The 12,968-nt window shown below is 48.5% G+C and overlaps 2 protein-coding genes across 2 annotated transcripts; one reads left to right on the forward strand and one right to left on the reverse strand.

Moving 5' to 3' along the window:
* Window positions 1-2,650: 2,650 nt before the first annotated feature.
* On the reverse strand, window positions 2,651-7,581 carry Aud_004300 (ubiquitin-binding serine/threonine protein kinase VPS15; the record flags this gene model as incomplete). The annotated part of the gene is made up of 3 exons (XM_043289240.1): window positions 2,651-7,145; window positions 7,193-7,313; window positions 7,368-7,581. The coding sequence occupies 3 exons, from the start codon at window positions 7,579-7,581 to the stop codon at window positions 2,651-2,653; spliced, it is 4,830 nt and encodes a 1,609-aa protein (XP_043145175.1).
* Window positions 7,582-8,538: 957 nt separating this feature from the next.
* On the forward strand, window positions 8,539-12,016 carry Aud_004301 (uncharacterized protein; the record flags this gene model as incomplete). The annotated part of the gene is made up of 16 exons (XM_043289241.1): window positions 8,539-8,645; window positions 8,706-8,843; window positions 8,904-9,467; window positions 9,528-9,808; window positions 9,912-9,999; window positions 10,074-10,116; window positions 10,189-10,209; window positions 10,268-10,316; window positions 10,381-10,465; window positions 10,524-10,542; window positions 10,617-10,631; window positions 10,741-10,769; window positions 11,138-11,213; window positions 11,277-11,311; window positions 11,377-11,440; window positions 11,552-12,016. 16 exons carry the CDS (start codon window positions 8,539-8,541, stop codon window positions 12,014-12,016), a joined length of 2,079 nt encoding a protein of 692 aa, XP_043145176.1.
* Between the last annotated feature and the right edge of the window lie 952 nt (window positions 12,017-12,968).

Genomic DNA, 12,968 nt, shown 5'->3' on the forward strand with positions numbered 1-12,968 from the left:
GAAGAAGAAGAAGAAGAAGAAGAAGAAGAAGAAGAAGAAGAAGAAGAAGAAGAAAAGAAAGTATGGAGTATATAGGGAAGATAATTAAAAGTTTAGAACCGAGCTCAGCGAATGCTGCCGATGCTGGTGGATTATATATTCGACCTAGATGATATGAGACTGATAGTCGAACAGAGAAGCACGAATATCTATTTCGAGCCTCCGCAGATTTCAGCGGATCAATTGAATTTGAACACTGTGGACTGTGGTAGAACTAGCTATCCTGATTTCAAATTGACAAATTCTTGATGATACGACTAATTAACCCGAATTTCCAGAGCTATGCGGGGCCTCCTTTATTTCCCACGCGAAGATGGATCTTCGTCTCGTTCCACGAGTTGAAACTCCGGAATCCGTTGCAAAGTCTTATATTCTGTATTTGGAGGAGAAACAAGGCAGATAATAAAGGACTGACATGGACAGTCTACATCCTCAATCAAATTGTGAATAGAGAGTACGCCGGTCTGATCCTGGGTCAACACAGAACAAGAAGAATGAGAATTGTCTTGTCCCGACCATATCTCATTACTTCAAGAAAAAAGTGTGCTAGCAGGATTTCTCCGCGCCGACCGAGGAGAGAGTCTCCCTTGTACGGAGAAAATCCATCATGAACCCAAGCGGATCACAAGAGAAGTGATTCCTCATAAATATTGGGATAGTGTCGTATACATACTCCACAGAAGTACTCGGAACCTGGACTTGAATTTTGAGCTCAACTTGACAGACAAGCCACAACAAGATACATTCAGGGGTTCTGAGACAAATCCATGCAATGACCGCCAGCTAGTATGACCATGTGCAAGCTATCTTTTTGACGTGTAGACTGTTCAAACTATCGGCCGTTTTCCTTTGTCTGTATCATATTCCGGCAAGATTATCCGACCATCGTTGATTGTGAGAATTGAAGGACTCGAGGGACAGTGAGCGCCCAACGTCCTGGTAGCTGCTTGATGATGCTCCAAAGTTCTAAGTCCCAGGGTGAGTGGCATTATGATGGTTAGGGGTAGTAGGACTCTTGTTGGTAGCCTGTCATTCTGTCAGTCCATCCCACAACTCGATCTCATCTCGCTGAGATTCAGATAGAGCGACAGGGGTCTACAGCCAATTACTAGAACATGAAAGACCGTGCAGAGTACTCTGTAGTCGAGAATAATCAAAAGGGCGCTGTCCATCTTCAACATACTTTGTACTACAGACTTTTTGTAATCAATCCCTCATCCCGACGATAATAATTAAAACAAAGTTCATCAGTGCGGACTGCCTCGAGATGCCTGCAGATTGTTTCCTGTCATGGCTATCGTGCCTGACTGACTCTGCTGATCTGTTACTTCTTTGTATGTTCCAAGTTCTTGCAGTAGTCAAAGTCTCTTCGATCGGAGACATTATTTTCTAGGTAGGTATTGTTATTTTGATGCGGCAAGCCGAATACCAGCAAGCGTCAATCTCATTTCCCTTTTTTCAGTTGTTGGTTGCCGTTCGCACTCATGGGCAGCGATCGAGAACATCAGCAACCTTTATATGGAGACATTCATCTGTCATAGAGGTGGAAATTCACGAATGCGCCCATGGTTCGTGAGCAGGGGTACCGATCCAGGCCGACGCCTTAGTTCTCAGGTCCCAATCACCAGACTTGATTTCCTGAGCTTGAACGCGGAAGTGACAGTCTGGACTCTGCAAACTATCAGTAGATTGATATTCCAATCAAAACAAATCATGACCCGATACTCGAGTCGAGATAAATGCTGTGCTCTTGGCTCGGGTCGTTTGGACTGACGACCTTGGATACTATGTATAACTAACCCACAAACATGCAAAAGTATTTATCTGTCCCAGACAGCGCCACCACAATCAGACTGTGAGCATTGCATCTTTAGACTTTACGTATGCTGGTACCCGTACAGAGCAGATAAAACATTCCTCGCGCAGGATTGCGTTCGAGCAATATAAGTCAAACTACTCCGCTAGGTGTCCATTCCCACACTCATAAGTAGTGTCCAATTGGTAGGTAATAACTCCTCATGTATGTCTGATTTCTCCTCAACTCAGACGCTCAAGTGACCAGTCAGTACTGGATCCTTACCCTCTGTTATTTCTTGAACATGCTCTGCTGGTCAAGAAGAGCTTGCTGTCGAAAACAGCTAGACAACCCAACTTCCAGGTTCACCAAGGTACAAGTTCGTTTGTTCTAGCTATCCACACTCAACTGCCGATCCTTGATTTATCCACCAAGCGAGCGTTTCACCATCCCCGCTTCGGATCCACTCCTACACCTGCTCATTATTACTTTGTGCTACGACTGAATCTCAGAGCTCAATCAATAGCAGGGACTGCCCGGCAACTCCGGGATTCGAGCACTGGGAGCTTGGGAACTGTGATTCTCTTTTGATTTTGTCGATGAAACTCGATCTAGATGGATGGCTTGTTTTCGACTCAGTAGGCCCTAAGAGTTGCTCCCTCGGAAGTGAAGGAGCTCTGGCTCTTTAGGCTACCTGAATGATCGAATGGGTTGCAAATGGACAGACTCGAACGAGCCAATTAATCATCAAGCATCGACAGCTTTGGATCATGGTCAACTCAGAAAATCTATAGACAAGCTATCTACTTACATGGCTCATTGAAAGACATACACCATTCCCGCCCGGTCCACGCTTATGATCATCCCATATGGCACCCTCAACACCGCTACATCCTGGATGATATCCAGATGACTCTTCAGCAATTGCTGCTGCTGCAGACTGATCACTGTACTACGTGGAAGTCTGGCACCGCCCCCTTTCTTGCTGCTACCCTTGTTCCCCGCACTGCTAGCCGCTGGAGGGCCGGGAATGTGTTCTGTAGTCACGAGTAGAGTCGGCAGTGGTTGAGATAACTCGTAGCGTGGCTTGCCGCTCATGCCCCCATCTGACACAATGTCCTGACCGCTGACAATACTAGAAAGCTCGGGCCGAGCTAGGTCCCAGAAGCGGATCTTCCGGTCGCAGCCCGCTGACACGATAAACCCGCATCTAGTGCTGTTGTCCTTGCCATCGTCCGGCGAGTCATAGCCAGCGGCAAAGGCGCAGATACCGGCGGGAGTGCTGGCCGCCGATGGTCCCGAGGACTCAATGGCCCCCGACAATGGCCCCTCCGTGCCGAACCGGCTGAGCATTCCTTCCGGCCGGTCGCTCTCGACGTGCCAGGCCTCATAGTCCCTGGTGCTGGCAAAGGCTAGTCTCGCCTTGGCGTTATCAACTGGAGAGGCGGCAGGTCCTCCGTTGGCAACTGCATTGCTGCCGGGCGAGTCGGCATGGTATACCTCGCGACAGCGAACTTTTTCAATATCCCAGACTGTAATCTCATTGCCGCGACTCCCATTGCTTGAGACGCAAACCCACCGCCCACGTCCTTTTGTAGGATGTACCTGGAGCCTGAGGATAGCACCCGATCCTGGGAGACCCCAGGCCTTCAGACGCACCCGAAACCGGAGGTCCCAGAGATCAAGAACTCCATGCGTAGTCCCTACTAGCAGCCAGTTATGCTTTCGGTCACAGCAGAATGTTGTCGGTGTGCCATGATGGACAGGGTTCTGCAAAGAATAGATGGGAAGCATAGTCTTCATATCCAGAGCCAGGATGCGGCAGGTGTTGGTCGCAATCAACAGCGTGGATTGTGCATCAGAGCGGAAATGTTCGATCCAGAGCGCGTACTCGACAGACCCAGCGTCAGTTGCCGGCAGTTGATACTCACGTACGAGCTGGAGCTTCCCGTATCGGACCGTCTCATTGACATTATGGTAGTCAACCTTTACGACATGGATGCTCCCATCAGTGGCACCGCTAATGAATGCATGAGTGTTCTCGACAAAGGTGAGCGTCTTCACCTTGGCCTCGCTGGAGTGACGATATGTTTGCCGGGACCTAGGCGTCAAGTTCTTCTCGAGCCGCGTAGTATCCCAGATCTTGACGGTCCCATCATCTGATGCAGTAATGAAAAAGGCGTGATCCGGAGCTACCACCACCCGATTCACCGGTCCGCTGTGCTCGCCAAAGAGTGCGACGAGACTCCCTTCTGGCTTCCAGACTTTGTTCTCGCCGTGGCCGCTGGCCTTCTTAATCGGACGGCGAGGGTCTGCTTCCTTGACGAACGGACCAAGATCGAAAAGGTCAGTGGGGTAATTCTCTGCGAAAACGCTGTCCAGCAGTCTGAGAATCACCGGGTCGTTTCCTACGTAGGAATGGTTAGCACGGTAGTGCTGCGGTTCATTGAGTCGAGCTTTCTTTTCGTGCGCCAGAGTCAATGCTGACGGCTGTGGTGAGTGACGCTGGGATGGCACGTCGACTTTGCCGAATGCATTTGCCGAACTCATACTGGTCTCCGCATACGCTTTTGATGATTCTTTGCGGTTGAGGAGACTGATCGCGCTTGACTTCCTCTCCACGTGAGTTGTGAGATGATTGTTTTTGACAGAAGGGCTTCCCGCTTCCGTCGGAGTCGACGGGCTGTCCTGCCCAGGACTCTGTCTGCCCACGCTGCCTCTTCGTTCCGCATCAAAGTTGAGAGGCGAAAGGGGCCGAGACTCTGCAGCACTTGGTGATGATGCCACAGGATTCTCAGCTCGAAGATTGTCATGTGACTCCTGTCTTGGGGTATCATTGGCGTTCGTTGCATCTCTCCGCAGCTGGCTGCGCGTCCTCAAATGTCTCCGACGAGCGTGAGATGCGCCGTCAATCGTAGTTGACGCATCCAACAAGGCATCGGTGATAGTGTGCGGCTTGCGTTCTCCCAATCCGGCATCGTCAACTTTGGGTAAGGGAGTACCGTGGGGCTTGGCGCTCTGTTGCTTATCAAAAAAGACTGTTTGAGGTGTCACTCCGTATTGAGTCAGGGCTATTACGTTGTTCAACGAGGACACCACATTGTCGGACTCTTTCATCTGACGCAAAGACACACCCCAAATGTAGCCTCGTAGAACGAGCAACTTGAATTCGTCGTCCGGACCGAGCCCCATGTTCCTTAGCCTAGATAGCCACTGCTCATCCTCCTCGTTTTTGGGTTGCGCGCTGTGTGAGAAGTTTGGGACCTTTTGGCCTCCCCTCGGAAGAAAATGGTCAGTGCCTCCCACGCTAAACACTTCATCTCGAGCTGTCGACTTCCAAAAAAGACCTTTCTCCGCTTTAGAAGCCCAAACGAAGGCCAGGTCATAAACACCCCTAGATAATGGTTTCTTGAGACCGTCAAGCAGTTTCTCTTCGGAGAAATCTACAATATTGACTCTCACGTATGGTTGGACGAGAGGGCCCAGGATTGAGTACTTGTCGGCAACGGACAGATGCTTTGCACTATTGATGATGAAGCAAACAGCTGCTTCACGAATCCACGTATTTGGATGGACTAAGAAACGCACGACGATCTGGAGGACCTCCCAAGTGGTCGATCGCTGGAAAAGACCGAGGTCAGCCATCGCTGCCAGGGATCGAAGCACTCTCTCAACAACAAATTCCTCGGGCTCGGTCATAGATTGAATCATCAAAGGCAATATGTACTGCTCCAAACTCGTACTTCCAGCGTAAGCTGCGACTCCGACGACTGCTTCAAAGAACGCACATTTTAAGATCCAGTCCCGATCATTCATATAAGTGTTCAGATGGCTCAAGATCACTTCGTTCGTCTTAAGGTTGCCGAAGAACACACACAGACTGGGCACTGAGCCTAAGAAAGCACGGCGGACAGATGCGTCGGAGTCGGTAAAGAGAGCTTTGGTATGATTCTCAAAATATTCGAGAAGGTCTACCCTCGCAACGTCATAGAGATTGTGAAAGGTGGCATCCTCAGTCCATCTTGGCTCGGACTCGGCCGGTATAAGGGCGGAAAGCCGAGTATCAGAGCGTAGAGCCTGGATCATATCTAAGAATCTCAGAGAAGATTGCGCTAGTGAAGCGATGCAGGAGGCATACGCAGCGCGCACCATCGGGCTTGGATTGGAGCTGGAGCTAGAGACGAACGGTTGTAGCCGAGGGAAAATGTATTCTGGGAAGAGATATGCGTTCACCGGCGAGACGACCTGTACCATCTCCAGTAGCTGCGCAAGAGTACGAATGGCAGCAACTTTCACACTGCCAGTGCGGTCGTTTAGAAGGATCATAATGTAAGGCAAGATACGATCAAGCTTCGCCTCATCCGACAATCTCTCTGCAAAAGCAAGAAGGATATCGCAAGCTTTGATTCGGGCAGATGCTCTTGCTGTGTTGCGCAGACTAGACACGACAAGCGTTAAGAAGATCAGAACGCCATCGTCAGTCCGGAGCTGAGACTTCGCAGCCTGTGCCCCGTAGTTCGGGAGATCAAGGTGGATCGGGAACGCGTTCCCAGTAAGCCTGGAGTTACTGCGACTGGAGCCGTCTTTCACAGGCTTCGAAGATGTACTCAGGAAGTAAGAGATTTTATCAAAATCATAGTAAACCCTCTCAATCCTGTCATCTGACTCGCCCCTGTTTGCTGATTCCGCTTCCACCTGCGCCCTGCCCGACGAAGGGTCTGTCATCAAAGACATGTACTGATGAAGAAAGCTGTAGAAATACTCCGGAAAAGCTTTATTTTTCCAAAAGTTCAGGTATTCTTCGGCAGAATATCTCGATTCTGGCTCAAGCTGAATCATGTGGAGGATCATCTCTCGGATCTCCGGGTCCTCGATTTTGACCAGCTGGCTGTGTTGCGGACTGTATTCGCCTTTGCGGTATTTGTACATCTGGCTTAGGGTGAAGATGGGCGCTTCTAGAAACAGCTCTGCAATCACGCAGCCAGCACTGAATATATCCATGGCCCAATTGAGACGCCTATTCCCTGGCTCCTCACCGGCTTCGAGGAACCGCTCAGGGGCCAGATAGCACGTTCGTCGACCTGAGGTATCAAAATAAAAAGAAAAGTCTGCAGGATTGTCCTCCGGCAAGAATGTGGGCTTGAAAGACGAAGAGAAGTCTGTGAGGTACAACCAATTCCATGATGTCACCAAGATGTTCTCTGTCTTGATGTCGCCATGGAAAACATCCAATGAGTGACAATCCCGAAGAGCACATAAAAGTTGAAATGCAATCCATTTCTTCTCGATTTCTTCTGGAAATGGTCGAGTGCTACCGGGGTCAGAAAATTTCTGGCTGATAATATGTACGAAGCATACCTCATCCGGTCATATAGAGAGCTGTGAATATATTGGCGAACCAGATAACCCCCAGTGCCGGTCTCTAAAATTCTTTGATGGCTCAAAGCATTTGGGACATCAGATAGTAGTTTGCGCTCCCCTATTACGTTGTCAGAGTATATCCAGGGCTGTTTCACGGCAAAAGCAAACTCACGAATGATAGCTTTGACATAGGATTCTAGCTTCATGCTGGGGTAAGGCTTCATGATTACCTTTACAAGAACGAGGCCATTTTGCTGTCTTGCTCGGATACTTTTCATGAACCGGCCGCCACCCATAGACTTCTCATACATCAGATCTGATAGCTCGGGAATATCTATCCCAGCCGAACCCGTTGAAAGGGTTGTGAGGGAGTAGCCTTGCCCCATAGTGTCGCGACGACCTCATCTCAAGTGCTAATAAGAATCACGAATTTCATCCACTAAGAGTAGATAGAGCTTCAAAATATCTTCGAGACACAAGCCTACAATGTTGATAGAGTTGATATTGATATTGATACTGAGATTGAAACGATCTGTACGCAAACTCTCTGAACAGATGCCCCCTCTACCATCATGTCTTGACATCAGTCGCGGGTGACGGCGATGACGGGGTCACATGACATTCAGGCGGTGTAGCTACTGCTTACAACGCCCATTTGTGCCATATCACTGGCCAAGTCTTCCCATTTATTGCTTGTTTTCCTTTGGATAGATCACTAATTTCCGAGAATCCACCTTACCTCTCCAGAAGTAGATCTTGCAGATTCGTTCTTGCGCCGCCGAACGATATTCTTAGAGTTTACCACCAATTACATCTTCCTTCGTATCTTGAAGTTGACGAGCCCTTTCGAAGGTTAACCATTTTAAGATCCTCAACTGGTCTAACATCAAGCTAGCACTGCAAGTTAACTAAAGTACGGAGTAGATTTGCACCAACTAGTCTTTGGCGTCCAATCAAACAGTTTCGTCAGCGAGACAGCTGGGCCGTCCTTCTCCCTGATTTTTCCTGCGTTTCAACAAAATATGAACGACTTGAATGAATTTCTGCAATTCGGCTCCTGAATTATGGGTCAGGGTACATGAGCCCCGCATTATACTTCACCTGGTGTAGGCTATAAGAAGGCCAGTGACAGTATCAAGGGCTTGAACTGAATTTCTCTCACCGACACAATCAAACGACGGACCTACCGATCGTCGGCGACATAACGTCATTCGTGGTTATTGTAGGACACTTCGATCGGCGCGCGATCATTTCGTGGAGGGCAAAGTAGCTGGTGGTCGCAAGTCTCGAAGAAATATTTGCGAAGGAGACTGAACGATTACTTCCAACCAGCGTCCACCAGGATGGATGCGCCGGCAACACCTGTCTTACCGGCTAACGGTGAATATCCAGAGATTCCTATTATCGATGACAACGAGAGTCTTGCCGAGGTGATTCGGAAATTAGGGAAGTAAGTTTAGCATGCATTTGCCCAACCTGTACCGGCGGGTCTAACTTGGCATATCACCAGTTACCTCAATGTAGCTGTACCTGATGTTGCATGTACATTTGAGCAGCTGAGATCTTCTGCCTATGGACACAAGCTCCGACTCCTCATAGGCTCTCTGGCCGAGAATTCACACAATCCTTGGATTATATCTGCTTTGATGTAAGTTGAGAACCGAATTTATCCTGCAAAAGACCGACTCCTGAGAACGGCTCGTATCAGGATCTTGAAATGGCAGTTAAACAACGAAGACAACGACTCCGATTGGGGGTTGAATGAAAGCCGGGGCTATGCGTGTGAATACATCGCCTGGCAGTTTCTTTGTCACCTCACACGACGAGAGATGATAGATGTACTGCTCGAGGAGCTTCCCTCTCCCAGACGAGACTCTGCAACAATCTCACAGGCCGAGCAAGGCGCATCTGGACTTGGGTCAATCTCTCATGAAGATGGAGGCAACGAGACAGGAGGTGAAAGGACTCCGCTATTGTTGAGCTCTTCCTCGTCCCTCTACCGATTCTTTGTCGGCAAAAGCCACCGAGGTGACTCTTGCGCTGAGGACAATCGAGGATCTCGGGGCTGGTATTATGAAGAACCTGAACTTCATCCCTTCTCGCCCTTTTTTGGTCTCAACGCTCTGGAAATCGCAGCAATCGCCCATGCTAAAAAATTTCTCAGCCAGAAGGCTGTTCAAAGGGTGATAGACGATATCTGGAACGGGGAGATTGTTTTTTGGGACTCATTAAGTGTACATTCTAAGAAGAAGCCTCGGTTTTTTAACAAAAGGTAAGACATAGTCTTCCAGGCATTTACTTTTCACTAATATTTTCGCGATCCACGCTACAGGACTGCGGATCCATACTCAAGATTAAGAGTTCCAATGTATCGAAAAGCGTTTGAGGCCGCTTTTTTTGTTTCTTTCTTGTTCCTATACTACGCAGTCCTTGTTGAGAGAAAATCAACCGGCATAGGCATTTTCGAGACGTTGATGTATGTCTGGATAGCTGCCTTTGCTTATGATGAACTGAGCGGCATCGTCGACGCGGGGATGCTCTTCTACCAGATGGATTTTTGGAGCCTCTGGAACATGGGTATCATTGCCATTGGGCTTGCCTTTGTTATTGCGCGTGAGTCATTCGCCCCTGGTACAATACTTGGGCCGGTAGCTCTTCGGCGAAGGCAACAAGTATGCATCGCTGTTCCGCTCTCCTTACTGATCTGGGCTCGCAGGTATCGTTGGACTGGTCAAAGAGAGCGATTATATCACGGACTTATCATTCGACATACTGTCATTGGAGGCTTTGTTTTTGGTTCCAAGGCAAGGCTTCAACTACCACGACGATTGATTTGACGCTTCGGCTCACGACGTTGACTAACACGAGCAATTCACAGGATTTGCTCACTAGTGAGCTTGAACCCGTATTTTGGCAGCTTGGTACGTCGGACTACCTTCTTCATGCTGGGAAACCACCTACTGGAACAAATACTGACAAGCTGCTGCGCATAGATACCTGTTTTGAAAGAGATGGTACCGTCTCAATATCTCGGATACGCCGATCGGTGTAAGGCTGATTGATATGTTCTAGACCAAAGCCTTTTTCAGATTCCTTCCTGTGGTCGTCATTTTGTACATTGGTGAGTATCTGAAGGGCTCAGGTCATGTCGAGTTATGCCTCGTGCGAGCTGAACTTCTTGACAGGGTTCCTGACAACATTCACTATGCTTGCCCGTGACCGACTGTCTCTGCGGCAAATGTCATGGATTCTTGTGAAAGTATTCTTTGGGTATGTCGGTGAAGATTTCCTATTTCCGACCGCTCTTTTGACTGACAATGCGAGGCAGATCGAGTGTCTTAGGATTTGTACGCTTCTTTCCGGTTATTCTGTGGTAGAAGAGCATTCTTGACTGACGGTGGCTTGACCGATTGGCTATTAGGACATCGCATATGATGTAAGTCTGTTGCTCTAAGTGGCTGCCATCGACGATGTGACAAGATGCGACGAGTTTGGCAGAATCGATAGGCTCTCGTGTTAAGATAGCTAAGGCGCTAATTTCTTAGATTTCCCCGATTTTTGGCTACGGTTTGATGTGAGTATGATATACCTCTCCTACTGCGCCACACGAACCATTTGAAATATGAACCGCATACAGTTTTAGTCACGTTCAACGTTGAAGTGGCTATGAATCCCGTCTTTCTTTTCTATTTCTTCCTTTCCTTTTGATTGGTTTATTTGCTTTTTGTATTCAATTTCCAGTTAAGATTTTGTTTCTTTTCCCGTTGCTGGGGGTGTGGTGTGTGGTTGGCGCAGATAGACGCCCGCCACCAGTCACCCCTCAAACGAGCCGCCTGACAATTGGATGTACACGAAGCTTTCTGAAGGAACTTCGAAAGTGGAGCGAGAAGACAGGATGGCGAAAAGCACAAAACGGAGATGACTAATGTCCACACTCAACAGGCTCTTGTTCGTGTCAATGACAAATTTGTTATTGATCTCCTCTCTGGTTAGCTTGATGAGTATGAGTCTAGAAGGGGTGCGTTTATTTCGGCTTCCTTCGAAATCTCATGTGCAGATTGCTAAATCAACCTGCATATAGGTCATGGCTCATGCACGGGAAGAGTATCTTTTCCAGTTCGTAACACCCCTGTCGCGCCTACTGATTCGATCTCCAACAGTCCCTAATGTGTTGCCAATAGGTTATCCATTTACGTCCTAGAAAGTAGCAACTCTAGGAGACTAACTTATTTTATGCCACCTTTGGTAAGTCCTATCGTGGCTAACCTATACCCAATGAGCACCACTTGGCCATTAGCCTACCGATTTTGGCTTGGTTACTCATATTAGATTTTATACAAATGCTAAACGGCACAGAACCTCATTCCACTTCTCTGCATTCGGCCCCTAAGGCTGTTTTTGTCCGCCGGGCATATCCGTCGAGTTCGCATCGTTCTTCTCCGGGCAACCCACCTTCCTTTTGTTGCCTTGATCTGGGCTTTTGAGTCTAGCCGCCGCCTTGTTTCGCAACGACACAATCATTTTCCCCCTACTCGAGCGACTGGACAGCTTACCGCTTCCATACAGGCTAACTTCCCTTACTCCACGCACCACGCTCCGCTCCATGCTTCCACAGTCGATACGTCGCAGCTGGGTTGTGGGAAATCCAAGGGATCGAATAACGCGGCTCAGCATGCGGAGGCCCGCGGAGTGGGTGGACTATCCTCAGGTGAGGCCGGGCGTAATGACTTGGCGGATATGATCGACGAGCTGGAACGGTTGCGCACCCAAGTGGAGCGCGTGGCAGCTACAGTAGCTTTCCACCAACGAAATCGACTGTGAGACCATGGAACAGTACTTAGAGCAGAAAATAAGAGCATGCTAGATATTCTGAGGCTAGTTACTCCCACTAGTTTCAGACTTCCATTTGAACAGACCACGACCTAAAGTGATAGACACACGCACTGACTGGATGGCTGCGGCCATAGTCTAAAAGACTAGCGCAAGCACCGGCCAGCGACAAGTCTGACTACTAACCATGGTTCAAGATGTGGACAGGCTTTGGATGTCGTTATTATTGCTTAGATGCCTTAGTATATGCAGATAATGTCTGTGGATAGAAAACAAATAGGTGTGAAATTACGGAATACTTTGTAGATAACTGTCGGCTATTACCGTCTGCCCCTTAGTCTATTCTTATCACACCTTTGTTGAAATTCCTTTCTTAACCCTAAAAGGTATGCCTGAGTCATTCCCGGGCTTTGAAGATTTTCATGATCTCCCTTGGCATTGCAAGTATATCTATCCTCACTACACGAGATGAGGAGTATTGGCCCCTGGAGAATTAATCAAAGACTAAGTTATTTGCCTTGAGGTAGTCCGAGCGCCATCATCCTCAAACCAACAGTTATCTTCTAGTATAGATAATGTATAGAGTCACTTTTGGTAATTGGAACATTTACTTGGCAGTCTGGTTGTGAAGAGACACTATTAGTAGTAAACGTACTTTGTAGGCAATGCCCCTCTTTCCCCTGTTCCTGGGATTAAGAGAGGGGAGCGGCTCGACCAGGTGCCAGTCCTGCTTCTTCGTCTTCGTCTTCCTCTCTGCTCATCGACAACGTCTTCTGCATCAACTTTGCAACCATCACCAACCGCCTTTCAGTCTCCCAACATCACATCCTGCAGGACTCCCTTGTTTCTTCACGCTCTGGCTTTCTTCAAGTCTGTTCCCAACTCTTGATTTTTGAGATTCAGCAGCTGTGCCAATCACACCCGGCGACACGCACTGCTCATT

Source organism: Aspergillus udagawae (genome assembly GCF_001078395.1).
Source record: "Aspergillus udagawae IFM 46973 DNA, scaffold_3, whole genome shotgun sequence".
NCBI classification, from domain to species: Eukaryota; Fungi; Ascomycota; class Eurotiomycetes; order Eurotiales; family Aspergillaceae; genus Aspergillus; species Aspergillus udagawae.